This window comes from Diprion similis, chromosome 3, assembly GCF_021155765.1.
Source record: "Diprion similis isolate iyDipSimi1 chromosome 3, iyDipSimi1.1, whole genome shotgun sequence".
Taxonomy (NCBI): domain Eukaryota; kingdom Metazoa; phylum Arthropoda; class Insecta; order Hymenoptera; family Diprionidae; genus Diprion; species Diprion similis.
In genome coordinates, this window is record NC_060107.1 from 16,130,524 (window position 1) to 16,146,129 (window position 15,606).

The 15,606-nt window shown below is 35.3% G+C and overlaps 1 protein-coding gene across 1 annotated transcript; it reads right to left on the reverse strand.

Moving 5' to 3' along the window:
- Positions 1-5,124: 5,124 nt before the first annotated feature.
- On the reverse strand, positions 5,125-11,303 carry LOC124404183 (ornithine decarboxylase antizyme 1). Its single transcript, XM_046878122.1, is given in 6 exon segments — positions 5,125-6,483; positions 8,033-8,189; positions 8,272-8,521; positions 9,828-9,929; positions 9,931-10,033; positions 11,272-11,303. Coding segments are annotated over 5 exon segments (588 nt in total). The 5' UTR covers positions 11,289-11,303; the 3' UTR covers positions 5,125-6,483; positions 8,033-8,073.
- Between the last annotated feature and the right edge of the window lie 4,303 nt (positions 11,304-15,606).

Genomic DNA, 15,606 nt, shown 5'->3' on the forward strand with positions numbered 1-15,606 from the left:
GAGATAGTCATACAAATCGATTCCAAGACGACAAATTTTCGGCTCCGAAAATGACCAAAAAAGTAAGGCTAACTCCTTTGGATTTTTGTCGAAAGTTTCGATGACTCTGAAAAGTGCTGCAATTGATTCTTTGAGGCACTATTCTGACGTGATTTTGCGAGAGGAATCGATTGAGCGCGGTCCCAATACGCTGCGAGCGATAGCTGAAAAGATACGTCCGAAAAACTCATGATTTTCATCGTCAAGTCTCTGCTGCTGGTCCTACGCTCTTTTTGATGTGTTTTCTGAGTTTCTCGGGGTCGAATTACTGTGAAGATGGTCATACAAATCGATTTCAAGACGACAAATTTTTGGATTTGGAAGTGACCAAAAAAGTAAGGCTAACCCCTCTGGATTTTTGGCAAAAATTTCGACGACTCTGAAAAGTGCCGCAAATCATTCTTTGAGGCACTATTCCGACCTAATTCTGGCAGAGGAATCGATCAAGCGCAGTCCCAATACGCTGCGAGCGATAACTGAAAAGATACGGCCCAAAAACTCATGATTTTCATCGTCATTTCTCTGCTGCTGGTCCTACGCTCTTTTTGATGTGTTTTCTGAGTTCGTCGGGGTCGAATTACTCTGGAGATGGTCATACAAATCGATTCCAAGACGACAAATTTTCGGCTCCGAAAATGACCAAAAAAGTAAGGCTAACCCCTTTGGATTTTTGGCGAAAATTTCGACGACTCTCAAAAGTGCTGCAATCAATTCTTTGAGGCACTATTCCGACGTAATTTCGCGAAAGGAATCGATTGGGCGCAGTCCCAATACGCTGCGAGCGATAGCTGAAAAGTTACGGCCAAAAAACTCATGATTTTCACCGTCATTTCTCTACTGCGGGTCCTACGCTCTTTTTGATGTGTTTTCTGAGTTCCCAGGGGTGGAATTACCCCAGAGATAGTCATACAAATCGATTCCAAGACGACAAATTTTCGGCTTCGAAAATGACCAAAAAAGTAAGGCTAACTCCTTTGGATTTTTGGCGAAAGTTTCGATGACTCTGAAAAGTGCTGCAATTGATTCTTTGAGGCACTATTCTGACGTGATTTTGCGAGAGGAATCGATTGAGCGCGGTCCCAATACGCTGCGAGCGATAGCTGAAAAGATACGGCCGAAAAACTCATGATTTTCATCGTCAAGTCTCTGCTGCTGGTCCTACGCTCTTCTTGATGTGTTTTCTGAGTTTCTCGGGGTCGAATTATTGTGAAGATGGTCATACAAATCGATTCCAAGACGACAAATTTTTGGATTTGGAAGTGACCAAAAAAGTAAGGCTAACCCCTCTGGATTTTTGGCAAAAATTTCGACGACTCTGAGAAGTGCCGCAAATCATTCTTTGAGGCACTATTCCGACGTAATTCTGGCAGAGGAATCGATCAAGCGCAGTCCCAATACGCTGCGAGCGATAACTGAAAAGATACGGCCCAAAAACTCATGATTTTTATCGTCATTTCTCTGCTGCTGGTCCTACGCTCTTTTTGATGTGTTTTCTGAGTTCGTCGGGGTCGAATTACTCTGGAGATGGTCATACAAATCGATTCCAAGACGACAAATTTTTGGCTCCGAAAATGACCAAAAAAGTAAGGCTAACCCCTTTGGATTTTTGGCGAAAACTTCGACGACTCTCAAAAGTGCTGCAATCAATTCTTTGAGGCACTATTCCGACGTAATTTCTCGAAAGGAATCGATTAGGCGCAGTCCCAATACGCTGCGAGCGATAGCTGAAAAGTTACGGCCAAAAAACTCATGATTTTCATCGTCGTCTTTCTGCTGCTGGTCCTACGCTTTTTTCTATGAGCTTTCCGAGTTCCTGAGGGTCGCATTACTCTAGAGATAGTCATACAAATCGATTCAAAGACAACTAATTTTCGACTCCGAATATGACCCCACAAGTAAGGCTTACCCCTTTGGATTTTTGGCGAAAATTTCGACGACTCTGAAAAGTGCTGCAATTAACTGTTTGAGGCACTATTATAACGTAATTTTGCGAGAGGAATCGATCAAGCGCAGTCCCAATACGCTGCGAGCGATAACTGAAAAGATACGGCCCAAAAACTCATGATTTTCATCGTCATTTCTCTGCTGCTGGTCCTACGCTCTTTTCGATGTGTTTTCTGAGTTCCTCGGGGTCGAATTACTCTGGAGATGGTCATACAAATCGATTCCAAGACGACAAATTTTCGGCTCCGAAAATGACCAAAAAAGTAAGGCTAACCCCTTTGGATTTCAGGCGAAAATTTTGACGACTCTCAAAAGTGCTGCAATCAATTCTTTGAGGCCTTATTCCGACGTCATTCCGCGAAAGGAATCGATTAGGCGCAGTCCCAATACGCTGCGAGCGATAGCTGAAAAGATACGGCCCAAAAACTCATGATTTTCATCGTCATTTCTCTGCTGCTGGTCCTACGCTCTTTTCGATGTGTTTTCTGAGTTCCTCGGGGTCGAATTACTCTGGAGATGGTCATACAAATCGATTCCAAGACGACAAATTTTCGGCTCCGAAAATGACCAAAAAAGTATGGCTAACCCCTTTGGATTTTTGGCAAAAATTTCGACGACTCTGAAAAGTCCCGCAAATCATTCTTCGAGGCACTATTCCGACGTAATTTTGCGAGAGAAAACAATTAGGCGCAGGCCCGATACGCTGCGAGCAACGGATCTAAAGTTACAGCCAAAAAACGGAAGACGCATTTTCTCAATTTTTCTGCTGCTGGTCTTCACGTCATGATTTCACCGCTGTAGGTCCTACGCTCTTTTTGATGTTTTTTCTGAGTTTTTGGGGGTCAGATTAGTCCGGTAAGGTTTACACAAATCGATTCTGAGACAAAGGATTTTTGACCCAAACAAAAAGTAAGGCTAATCCCTGTGAATTTTGAGTGCAATTTTCGACAAATTCAAAAACGCTTGAAACAATTCTTTTAAGCACTTTTCTGACGTAATTTTGCGAGAGGAATCGATTGAACGCAGTCCCAATACGCTGCGAGCAACGGATCGAGAGTTATAGCCGAACAACGAAAGATCTTGATATGAATCAACTTTGCTGAATTCGTCGGAGGAATGAATCGCCTCGAATATTCATAATAATATCCGACACTGCATTATCATTTGTGTACATCCGATGGTAACATTAGTTCTCGTCGTCTTTACGTACCGATGCGATCGTTTACCGACTTTGGTCGCGGGACGCTCAGGGCTTCGCATGCGAATGAATTTTTTTTTCTCACTTAAACCAGGTATTGGTCCTCTGACCACGTCCTAAATACACTTTGGAGTCTATCGGTAGTAGATATCCATTTTCTTTCCGATGAATTTATTGCGCTCATTTTCGATTGCGGAAAGTCCTATTAGGCTAATAGTCTTTAACATCTTCAGTCAACGCATGTATGTATGGTCTGGTTCACGGTCCATGCCCGTAGGACACGCATGCGCGTCTATCGTCATCTTTGTCAGACCGGGTATCCCTCGATCGCAGCGACGCTAGCGGCTTGGCACGTTAAGAGGCCCAAGTCGAAACCCGCAGCTGTAGGACTTGTGTGTAAGACCGTGGTCCAGGCAAATTCTGGGCAGATGGTAACACAAACAATGGGGGTACTAGCTAGATGAGCCCGTATACAGGGGTTCTGGCAGAGATATCACATGTAAACGAGCGCACTGTGATTGCTCGAGCGCCTGCCCCACCAGTTAGCCAATGATTCTGATCGGTCTGATCGACTTTGTATACGATAAATGCGTGTTACTTTATTCTGCTATTCCAATTCCTGCTGAATGTAGTAAAGTAAGGTCGAATTTTGCAACAATTCTGAATTCTGATAACGATATTTCGCAATCTGTGGGTGATAACAATCGAAAACACAAGGCCGATCGAATCCGTGACACGTCTATATTGGATGAATAGAAACTTCATTATTACGAATTGTTTTCACTGTGTTTAATCGGCGTGGATATACATGTATGTTCCTTGTTTATTAATAAAAGATAAAAAAAAATATTTGATGTTATGTTCATCTTCAATGTTTGATTTGCGCCATTTACGCCGTTTCTCTTACCAGTATAAAATATATATAAGTCTGTGTCCTGGTGGCTAATAAATGCAATGTAATCTGGTATAATGTTCATTCTCGGCCCTTGTAACTACATTTTTCATGTCTCCAATAATTACATCCTGTGCAATATCTGTAGATTTTTTGCGATTTTTCAGGCCAAAGAACTTTTCATCTTAGAATTTATTTACAGGAGTCATTTTCTACGAATTGGACTCACGGGAATCAAAAAAAGATATTCAAAACGTGGTAGGACCGTCTGCTGACGATGAGACAGTACGAACATATTGGGATTTTTAAAATTTTTTTTGCTGTATCTTCTGATCTGCTGTTCGCAGAAAGTTTAGACCATATAATACCGTTTTCACTCGATAAATTTTGACAATGTAGGGTCTGAAGCCAAACAATTCCAGCGTTTTTGGAATTAAAGCAAAATATACTCAGCCAAACATAAGTTTGTTCGCGTTTGGTATACAGTGGTCTTCCAAATCCGTGGTCCGCACGGCTGTCAGGTTTGTGGCATTCTCCAATGAGTAAGGAAGAAGACAAGGATACAATGGTAGGAGAATAATTAAAGGTGATTTAGTTTTGTTTTTTGCCGAAAACCGATTAATCTCATTCGTTGGATTTTTATTTGATTTTTATTTAGCAATCACTTTCCAAGTATGAATTTTAAATGTAGCATAATAAGATTTAGAGTGATCATGTATATATATGTATATAATATAATGTTATCATAATACTAAATATGATGGCCCGCATTGCATAAAATCTACTCTTTCTTTTTATCTTCATATTAGATTGAAATGAAATGTTTATATTATTTCTTCTTTTACCAAACATCTGTGATCAATAATATACAGACTTTTATACTTGTAACGTCTATGAAAAAATAAAAGTTGGATTTCACACAAAACGGTCCAGTGATTCAATTTACCTACAGGCAACTATTCAATTGAATATCTTGTTTTTTTTTTCTTTTTTTTATAATATTTTGAAATTTTCTTTTTTTTTTTCTTTTTTAATACATACTTTTTTTTTAACTTGTCTGCGCCAACTCAACTTCAGAGGCGTATTCATTATCAAGAATTCTTTAAGTGTTAATGTATTGGGAGTTATCAAATAATCATACTTAAAATCTAAAATAAAGTTGATTACTTCTAATAAAATGAATTGTAAACTAATACCTAGAATGAATAAAATACTCAACAATATGCTTGCAGTGTCCACAACATACAATAATTGCAATGAGTTCTGCAGATATATCTTAGCCAATGCTTTGCACCTAATACAAATCACAAGATTGCATTACTTTCTGGTGATCTGTACGTAAATTATCGATTGATGGCGTCTATCAAAAGGCTTACCAAGTAACATTCAGGGAAGTGAGGAATGGTATTACATACGTCTTCACACAAACATGAAATAGTTGCCATTTGCTGAAAACTGTGTTCAAGTATTCAACACTTGCATATATGTTATATAAATCGTGTCGATTGCTAAGATCACAAAAATTGTGCGACATATTTGAAAATTGGTAATAATTCATCAGCATAAAGCGCAAAGTGCAAGTATTGGTATATTTTAACTGATTAGCTGCATATGTTGTTAAAAAATTTGGTAAATCTCTGGTATTAATCACCTTCTAAGAACGAACGAAAAGTTGTTAATATTGCAATTTGATTGTATCAGCTGAAAAATGTTGAAGTAGCTAATGTATTATATCTTGTTTACTTACATGTAAGAATAACAATAACAATAACAATAATAATAATATATAATATATGATTAATAGTATAATAATAAAGTTTCATTAATATTCGGTGAAATGATAAATTATAATAACTCCCAACCTGCCACGATTAACGCAAAGTTTAATCAATAATAAATTTAATACTGCTAGCTCATCAATCTTACCATAACGTTTCTAGGATGTTACGACATGTTAAATGAGAATGGTCAAGTGTTCAAGCAGCATTCAAGACGTGGGATATTTTGTGAGCGTATAATAATTGGATGTTTCATCATTATTAACATTGTTCAAGAGAATGATAATTTAACAATTTGAATTTCTATCTTTGAAGCTCTAAGCATGACTATCTTTGTTGTATACTTCAATTTCTTAAACTTAACTCATAGGTAACAGTATACATGTTGGTAGAAGGCTACAATAATTGAGCATTCACCAGTTTTGTAGCTGAACAATTTTAAATCGAAATAACGAATAAAATTAAAATTGCTGCTTAGCAATTTTCCAGAAATATCAAGAAAATTGCAGCATATGGCGCGGGCAGCAAACGAAAAACATTAATATAACAAATTATAACGAATTTTTCTTTCTCTTTTCAATTCCCTGCAATTGACTCCAACATGCCTTATCATTAATGAATAAAACTGGTACCTGAAAATTGAAAAAAAAAGTTGTAAATTAAAATGAAGTATCAAACTGTTCAATTAAATCCACATTGCAACGAATTTTTCTGTCACTTCCCAGCAAGTATTTGAACTCGAAAAATAAAATTGGCTCCAAATTGTAGAATACTCAAGAAGAAACTAAAAACAGCATTAGTTTCAAAATATTTTGCAAGAGAAATATTCTAACATAATCAGGTACAAAGTTTGAATTCCTAATCCGAGTACCGAAAAGTTTGAAATATCTTTGATAAGCATTTAGGTAAATTAACTAATGTATATAGAAGATAGTTAATAGATTACCAACATCAAATTTTACTTGCTGTAGACATTTGAAAAATTCTCACTGCAGACACGTGGAGTAAAATTATAGAAAAAAAATATTTCATGAAAATAAAAATAATACATTTCAACTTATCTGATCATGTATTAATAAAATACATGAAGAAGTTTGTTGTTTGCATTTGTTTAAAGAAATAAAAGAAATAACACACGCTCAAAATGGGTACATCATGCTGTTTCATTATATTTCTAGTGTGAGCTTAAATTAGTAATTGTTTCGGAATCACAAGGCCTTCAATGCTTCTGCAATTGAAGTATTGAATCATGAAGTTCAATATACTTGACCTCCATTGAAAAATTCTGTCAATAAAATTCCCAGGAAGCACTCAAGTGGGCATGTTTAATGCATGAAACAAGAAACAATTCTCGTACGCAAACCCTGGTAAAAATTATGTTCTCAAACTCTAAGAAATATCTACAAAATTATTTAGAATTTGAATATTTCTGTCAGTTTTCAGTTTTGCTGAAGAATTTCCGACAAATCACAATGATATACAGGAATTTTATGGTATAAATATCTCAATCTGTATCTAGAACAGAGATTTCGGTAGATGTATGAAAAACTATAACGTTTCTTGAAAATGTCTGTGAAGAGTTGGAATAATTCTAGTTTTATCGAAAGTATTCCTTTACACATATGTCCCATTTTTTTCCACTGGCATGTCAGAAAAATGAATCTTAACACTTTACTAAAAATGACTAATTCCTGTCAGAACTCGATCCCATTGTTTACTAATGCGGTATTGTTAAAAAATATGCGGAAAAACCAGAATTCAAGTTTTTTCATATGCGTGATGCAAAATGATGGTCTCAAAAAATGAGTTTTATCATTTTCAAAACGATTTAGTCAAAATTCGTCAGAAACTGGTAAACACAGAGTCTTTCAAATTTTCAATAGAAAATAAAAGTCCGCAAGAATGTTATTTTTTTTCATAAATTTTCTAGCAATTTTTCGCAATCCCCCAAACATTATCATCAGAATGATTCTAAGTTTTCCTGCAGAAATAACACAGATGACTGTTTTATGATTGACCTAAAAGATGGTATAATGTTTCTGAGGAATTCCCAAGATTTTTCTTCACCAGATATGCATCGAACACACTCTTATTTGAATATACGTGAATGATAAATGTGCATTTTGATGTTCGTTATCAATATTATAATAATATATTTATAGTAAAACATTGTTCAGTTACCTTTGAGTTAGATTTAAAAGTGAAGTGAAGTAGTTGGTGGATTACTCGATAGCATAGAGCATGTAAAGATTGCCAGAATCATTGCCGGGTGGCACGAGTGCATGGGTTGGTGGTAAGACTGTGAAGCCAAGGAACATGAAGGTTCGAACGAGCATTGCTGAAATGATAAATACACAATCATCATACGTAGGAACTATCCACTGCAATTACCGGACGTCAAAAACATGACGCATGCTTACCTCGATCGGAGCGATCCTTCCTCAGGCATACAACAACGTTGGTGCAGTTGAGAGTTTCTTCCGCATATTCGAGAAGAGAAACAAAGCCCTCTTTCGAACCCTCCGGAAGAAGACAGCTAGGAACTTGGATGTAGAGACAACCCTTCCACACGACTGTTTCCCACTTAACGCAAGTGCTTTCGGTCAATTGGAGCGCGAATGTTATGCGCATTGATTCATGCTTCTTTAATTCATTTAATAGTTCATTCTCCTGAAAAATTATAATGCTTGTCATTGAAAGATACGCAGTAGCACATTCAATTAGCGCAATAAACATTATTTTTATGGCAACTGCGCCCAAATTTTTCTGAAGGTATTTTGGAAAATTGTCTTGACAAATTCAAATATTTCCTGGAACCTTAGTATAAATATATTTCAATTTCTATGCAGAAAATTACTAAGAAAAATGGACCCTACCATCTAAATCAAGAGATGGAAAAAAATGAAAAACCGATTGAAAATCTCCAGCAATGTTATTTGCGCCATTGATAGTGACTAAGAGTTAAATAATGTCTCTGATATATAATAGAAATGAATCTAAGTAAATTTGAGTAACGTAAACTAAGATGGCAACGATTTCAGAAAAGGTTTCATAATTGCAACATTCATAATGATTCGACAATGGTGATTTTTTTATCCACATTCTAATGTTTCTGCACAAATTTTCTATGCTGAGCAGAACTCTAAAAATTATCTGAACAATATTAAAGAAATTTTACAGTATAGTACAGTTAAAACCCATAAACGTAATTGTTAACAAATAGCTGTTGTACCTCACTTACGCAAACCCATTTTTATCGACTAAGGAGATAACTGTTCGCAAAAGTTTTCAGGTCATCTCTTAGAGATCTTTGAAGTGAACAAAATATACCTAAAAACATTAAAATCGGATCACAAACATCCGTGTCTAGGCATATTGAACATGCTTGTCACAGAACCTTTTCTCAAGTCATTTATATCATAGCCCATGTTATTCGAATTTGCCCAGAATCATTGCTATTACATAGTAAGGATGTCGTTTCATTGGTGTTTATTATCATCGATTCAAGTAACAATGTTGGAGATTTATTAATCAGAAATTCACTAATCAGAAATAATCAAAAGTACAAAAACTCCAAGATTTCGATATTTTCAGTACAAAAGGAAGTCTGGAGAGAATTTGAGTTGTTCCAAGAAATAAAATTTTTACCTTAAACTCGACTCAATCGTAAATATTCTGAATGTTGAAAACCTGGAGTTTTATCAGATTTTCAATAGGAAATGAAAGTCTGTAAGAGTAGGAGAATTTTACATAAACTTTCTAGAATTTCTTAAAATTGCTCACAATCAGACATCATTGGAATAGTTTAAGCACTTCCACCAGAAATTATGTAGAATCTTTCTTGGTAGTCTTTAGAGATATGATAAATATCTGAGAAATTTCCGAAGTAAAAGTTGTACGAAATTTCTGAAAATTTTTTTCACTAGGAAATTCCTTAAACTTTCCACTTTTTATAGAATTGAGAAACGGTATTTACTTGAACAATTTGGGAGCTCACAGAGAGCTGACTCTGCTTAATCCCCACGCCGCGGCTCTCTGTGTTGACTGTTGAGACAGACAAGGCGGCATGGGGCGCATCAGGACCACCACAGAGGCCCCACGCCCAGCGTTATACAGTAGTGCTGCTGCTGTTGGCGCATTCCCTCATACATGCCTTCCTCCATGTACTTGCTCGACATCCCGCTTTGTGGAGAACGAAATAGTAAAATAAAGAGTCATAATTAGGTGCATATTCAAAGAAAATTCATTCATTATATGGGTCGATAATCACTATTAAATTCAAATTCGAGAAAAAAATAATCCCGCACCGGATTTTAAAAATATACCAAGAGTAGGCATGTTGTCAGAGAAGAATGTAAACACTCCAAAGCCAAAAATAAGACCTCAGAGGTACATGGACTGCTGTGCTTTAAATAGCGTAGGTTGCACGAGTATGTGTGTGTGTGTGTTTTTTACCTAGTCATCCTGTATATCTCCTCTGTGTTCGTAAATGAGAGTTAAGAATTAAGAGAAGTTGATTTTATCTACGTGCGTAGTACAATTCATTTTTCTAAGATAAGCTAATCTAGAAAATAATAAACACAGTTATGTAACTAGCTTTAAAAATTCTTCACATCACAAAAAACATAAGTATTTAAAGTGACGAATGATAAATTGTGTTATAATATATTGTAAACTAAATGAAATTAGATCAACAAATTACATATTAGAAGTTGTTCACTCAAGATGTAAATTATGTAAAATACAATCTATAATTTAACCAAATAAATGTATAAATGAGCCAACAAGAAGTAGAACAAATTAAGGAACAGAGTTTCGTTACGTAAATCATGACCCAGATCAAAGAGGTTGTTATTTTTAAAGTAGAGATATGGAGGTATAAAATATGTCCTCTATAGAATTGTTGACATCGTTCGACTCCAAGTAGCCAAGAATATAAGCAGTATGTGTATTAGTAATGTTACACAATGTGTTCGTGAAGAAGCGGAATAGCTCTATTGCATGAGAGCAAAAAAGAAGAAAAAATCAGAGCAATGTTTTGAACATAAAATGTATCACACTTTTATTTTTTGCGACGTAAGTTTGCTACAAGGAATCGAATCAGCGATCAAATGCAATCTTTTTTGTGTACTTATTCGTGAAGCTGTGACTTAAAACAACGAAGGGTTAAACAGTTAGTTGTGCAAATTATACCAAACAAATACCACAGAAAAATCGGAACATTTGGGCGTTGGTTGCAGCTTCCTAATCGCCTCTGATACGAGTAGCGAGAATGCCATGCATTGACCATCATCATCAAAGATTTTTTGCCCAGGGAAAACCCGTTAAATTCACAATTAGAATTATATTCAGTTGTTTAATAGATGTTAGATATTGAGGCATGATCAACGTCACGCTCCTGTTAATAAAAAATTATTCACCTCGGCTTTGGAACCATTATGATTCAGTAAACGGGAGGTTTAAAAATAATGTTGATGCAATGATTACGATTGTTGATAGCTGCCGGGAAAGGGCGTTGCCGTTGACCGTTGTAGCGCGATAATTTTTTACAGGTAATTTTGTTCAGAGAAATAAACAATATCAAACTGGCAAAAGCCAAACGTTTCCGAACAGCTTTGCTTTTCCTTTGGTTGTTCTCTGTGCCCAGTAAAAAATCAACTGATCATTACCAGGCCTTGCGTTCCAAATTTATAAGACTGAAACTGTACATAGCGTGAAAACATTGTTGAATGCCCAAGCCGTCATCATTGAGATGGGCAGGAAGCCAAATCTGACAATCGCGAGCAAAGTGAATTGACTTGTATAGTATCTCTAACTGTGAGAACATCGCAAAAAGTACTTGTTTTTAATCAGTTAAAGCACAACATTCTACCGTTGGTTATTGAGCATTTAAGGTTGAATGGGTTGCACTGTCTGAATCAAAAGTTAGGAAAAAAAAGAGAAAAAAAAAACGTTTAAAAAATCTCCGTCAATGCTAATGACATATGCACCAATGATGGGATGAAGACTAATGATTCTGAGCAAATTCGAATAACACAAGCTAAGCGATATGAACAGTTTGAAAAAAAGCTTTATAATTACAATGTTCAAAATGCATAAACTCAGATGTCTTTCATGAGATTCCGATATCTTCAGGCTTATTTTGTTTACCGTATAGATAAATTCTAAAGATAGCCTGAACACAATGCCACTCATAGTCATCTCTAGAATGAATAAATGCGGGTGAAGTTAGTAACGTTAACGTAACGAAACATCAGGGAAAGAATCATTGCTGCGCAATTTTAGAATGTCTTTCAAGAAGTTGACTTGACTTTGCAAAATATGAGTATATTTCATTTATCACGGGGTTTACTAAGTTCTAGAAATTCTGAAAGGTGCGAAGTAATGATTTTTCCTGAAGTTGCAACGTTACAGTAACGTTATTAATTTCATCCTCAAATGAATGAATGTAGATTCGTATAGCTAAGACTGAATGGATGTTGAGTTCATAATTGTACTTGCATTTTGCGAATCAGATAATTTGTGGAGGTTTGGTCAGCAAGCGAAATGAGCCCAAAAAAATTCAAATTAATTGAAAAACACCAGAGTTTAATCATTTTCAAGATACTAATTATAAAACCTTGCCTTAAACTGTTGATCGCTCAGCATCATTTCTATTACATATTACGATGTTTCATCTGTACTGACCATTACAGACACAAAGAACATTGCCAGAGATTTCTAAAACATTTTTTTATACCTAATTTTTGATTCTGTTGGTTTATCCCATTCATCCATTAAGCTAAGCTTACAATGATATACTCCATAATTTAATTACCTAATACCATTTTATCTCAATACATTGAGTCATCAAATTCAAAGTTCAATAGCCATAGTACGAAGTGAATAACTTGCAGTGTTGCAGCTCTTACAAATTCAATTTATTTGCATACTGGGGAGGGTGCGATTAGTTTAAGAAATTTATATCTAAATTTATATAATGATGTACGATGTCAGATAAAAGTATATCGATGCAAGATACACAGAAGTCAGATAAGAACCACATAGACGGAACAAATAAGCAGGTAGTACCCAACTGACAATTTGAAAGTAAATATTTGTCAATTGATGGTCTAAAATGGTTCACAATGAAAAGTCTAATATTTGTTTTAAAACGAAATCCTGAAAACCTACTTAGAAAATCATTACTTAAGTAAAATACTACCTTAACCTCTTACCGTATACCAAACCATATTTGGCTGCAAAAGCCTCATAATTTTTTTTTAGTATGTTAAAAGACTTTTTTTTCCAAAACCAACTTTGAATACTAAATGTACATTTCTTCGTGTAATGGAGCGTATTTTTTATTGTCTTGTAAGTATGTGCAAAGATGATGTCAGATCTTCCTGTTTTACCGATCTATTCAGCAAACTGAATTTTTACATCTTCTTTTCTGTTCCCGGATGTTGAAATCATTCAAAATTATATGAGATGCCAAAGTTTACAACTGAACTTATGTGAAAAAGGAAAAACCATAGTAAAAAGATTTATATGATTGAAATAGAATAAGAATATTGAAGTCAGCTGCTGACTCGGCTTTTGGCTTTTTATTCATATTTACTCTCAATTGCAAGAAGTTTTTCAAATTACCACAGAAGTATCTGTCATGAACAATCATAAGCTATCGTTTTGAAGATTTTGGAGTGATTTTAACAATCAGGAGGGGAAATTGTAAAATACAGTTTACTGACTCGATCGATAAGATTGTCTAAATATCTTCCACTTGGCCTTAATTTCTGATAAGCAGTACCATAATTATTAGAATATGACTAAAAAATCTTTCATATTTTTGTCAATACTATAGCTAACATGCTTTTACATATGTGAATATTCTCTGATACGTTTGAAATTATAAAATACAACAAGTCGCACAAAGTTTACACTTAGGAATACATATACAGTTGACATTGGTAGATCAGTATCAAAACATCTGGGGAATATGGAAAAACCAATAATATTTGAATTTGTAGATGTGTAGACGATTTTAGTGACGTGGTCAACATAACATATAAGCAGAGGTAAAATGAAAGTCATATGAATGAGTATAAATTATCATTTCTATGAGTTCATTTACAAACAAATTAGATATTCAGTAATTTGATATTAAATGTAAAAAAATATAATATAAATAGATTATAACAACAGACACAATAAAGAAAAGTAATTTAATAGATTGGCTAACATGATGGAAGAATGGAACTAACTGATAAAAAAAAAAAAAAAAACATCAATGGACGAAAACAAAACAGTTAGAAACATTCTGGAATTTTATTATCATAAATTGAAAAGTTTAAATCATATTATATCAACAATTGACGACATCACGAGCCAGTAACAATTATGGTATTAGTACATAAAATGTTAAGCAGGCGAAAAACTGTTCTCTGTACATACGAGATATTTCATTATCTCATCACATGACAATTATGACTGTGAAGAACAGAGAAGAAAAGAGAGAACCAATGGCAGACATCGAAAACGAAATACTTTTTGTTATACTGGCAAACTTAGCCTTTAAACGAAGAGACGAAAATACGATCTAACTTAATAATTGTGAATAGATGCGAATTTGTAGTGGATATGAACGAAAAGGAGTCAGGGGTTGGTAGAAACAAATTATATTGGCAACGGAACGATATAACGGAGTATGCAAGATGGCGTCTAACGTTAAATAAAAATGGCGCATAGGTGAACTTACCAATTACTGGAAATTAAACTTGGCATGTCTTCGTTTTTACTACGTTCACAATTACTTAACGCCTGACTGGCTCTAATACTCATACTTCTTCTTTCGTAAAATCTTGGCGGATTGAGTTTCACTGCGTCGAGCAGAATTTTGATTTTTTCTGGAGACACTGAGTCGGTACTTTACTTGCTTGCTGATTCGGAGCGATTGTTAAATTCTCCCCGAACATTCTATCCTTCTACGTGTACTTTGACGTCATCGTCCGATTACGAGACTGAGACTGCGCGTCGCGCATGCGCCTAAAACAAGTCGTTTGCAAACTACGACTCATATGACGGAGGGCACTGCCGTGATCATCGATAAAGTTACAAGTGGTAAATGGCGGAAATATTATGAAAAACTTTCTGAATTTTTTTCAAATTTATGATCTACGATCGCATCTGGATGTTGCATTCGACTTAGACAATACAGATGTCGGCGTGTATCATTGAAGTATTTCGTTAGAAACTAGTCCAATGGTAGAAACTAGGTACCAAAGTCCTCTAGTAGTAACAGTCTTTGAACATCTTTACTAAACAAATAGAAACTAATGAAGATGCACGGCATAAGCTAACTGTTGTCAAGCTTACATATGAACCACAGAAGTTTAACAATCCAATATATGAGAAGCGTAATGTTTTGTATTTATCTTACATCAGATAAATTTTCTCTGCTTCACCCTTGTACAGAGATATGAATTGGCAAAAATGAGAATTTCTATATGCATACTATTAGTTTATTATAAATATTATAACAGCTAGAGATATTTGAATGCAGAAACGAGATGTTTTACAATCATCTTGAGTTAAGTTTTTATTCTATTAAGATAGATTTAAATATTACGATTATACATTGCAAATGAGGAGCACCTGAGAAATGCTCCTATTGATGGCTGCATCTCAGCCACTAAGAATATGTACGATTCAGTTTCCATCATTTGAATTATAGCATGGAAGATTGGTTTGAGATGAAGGGTATTCGGTCAAGGCAC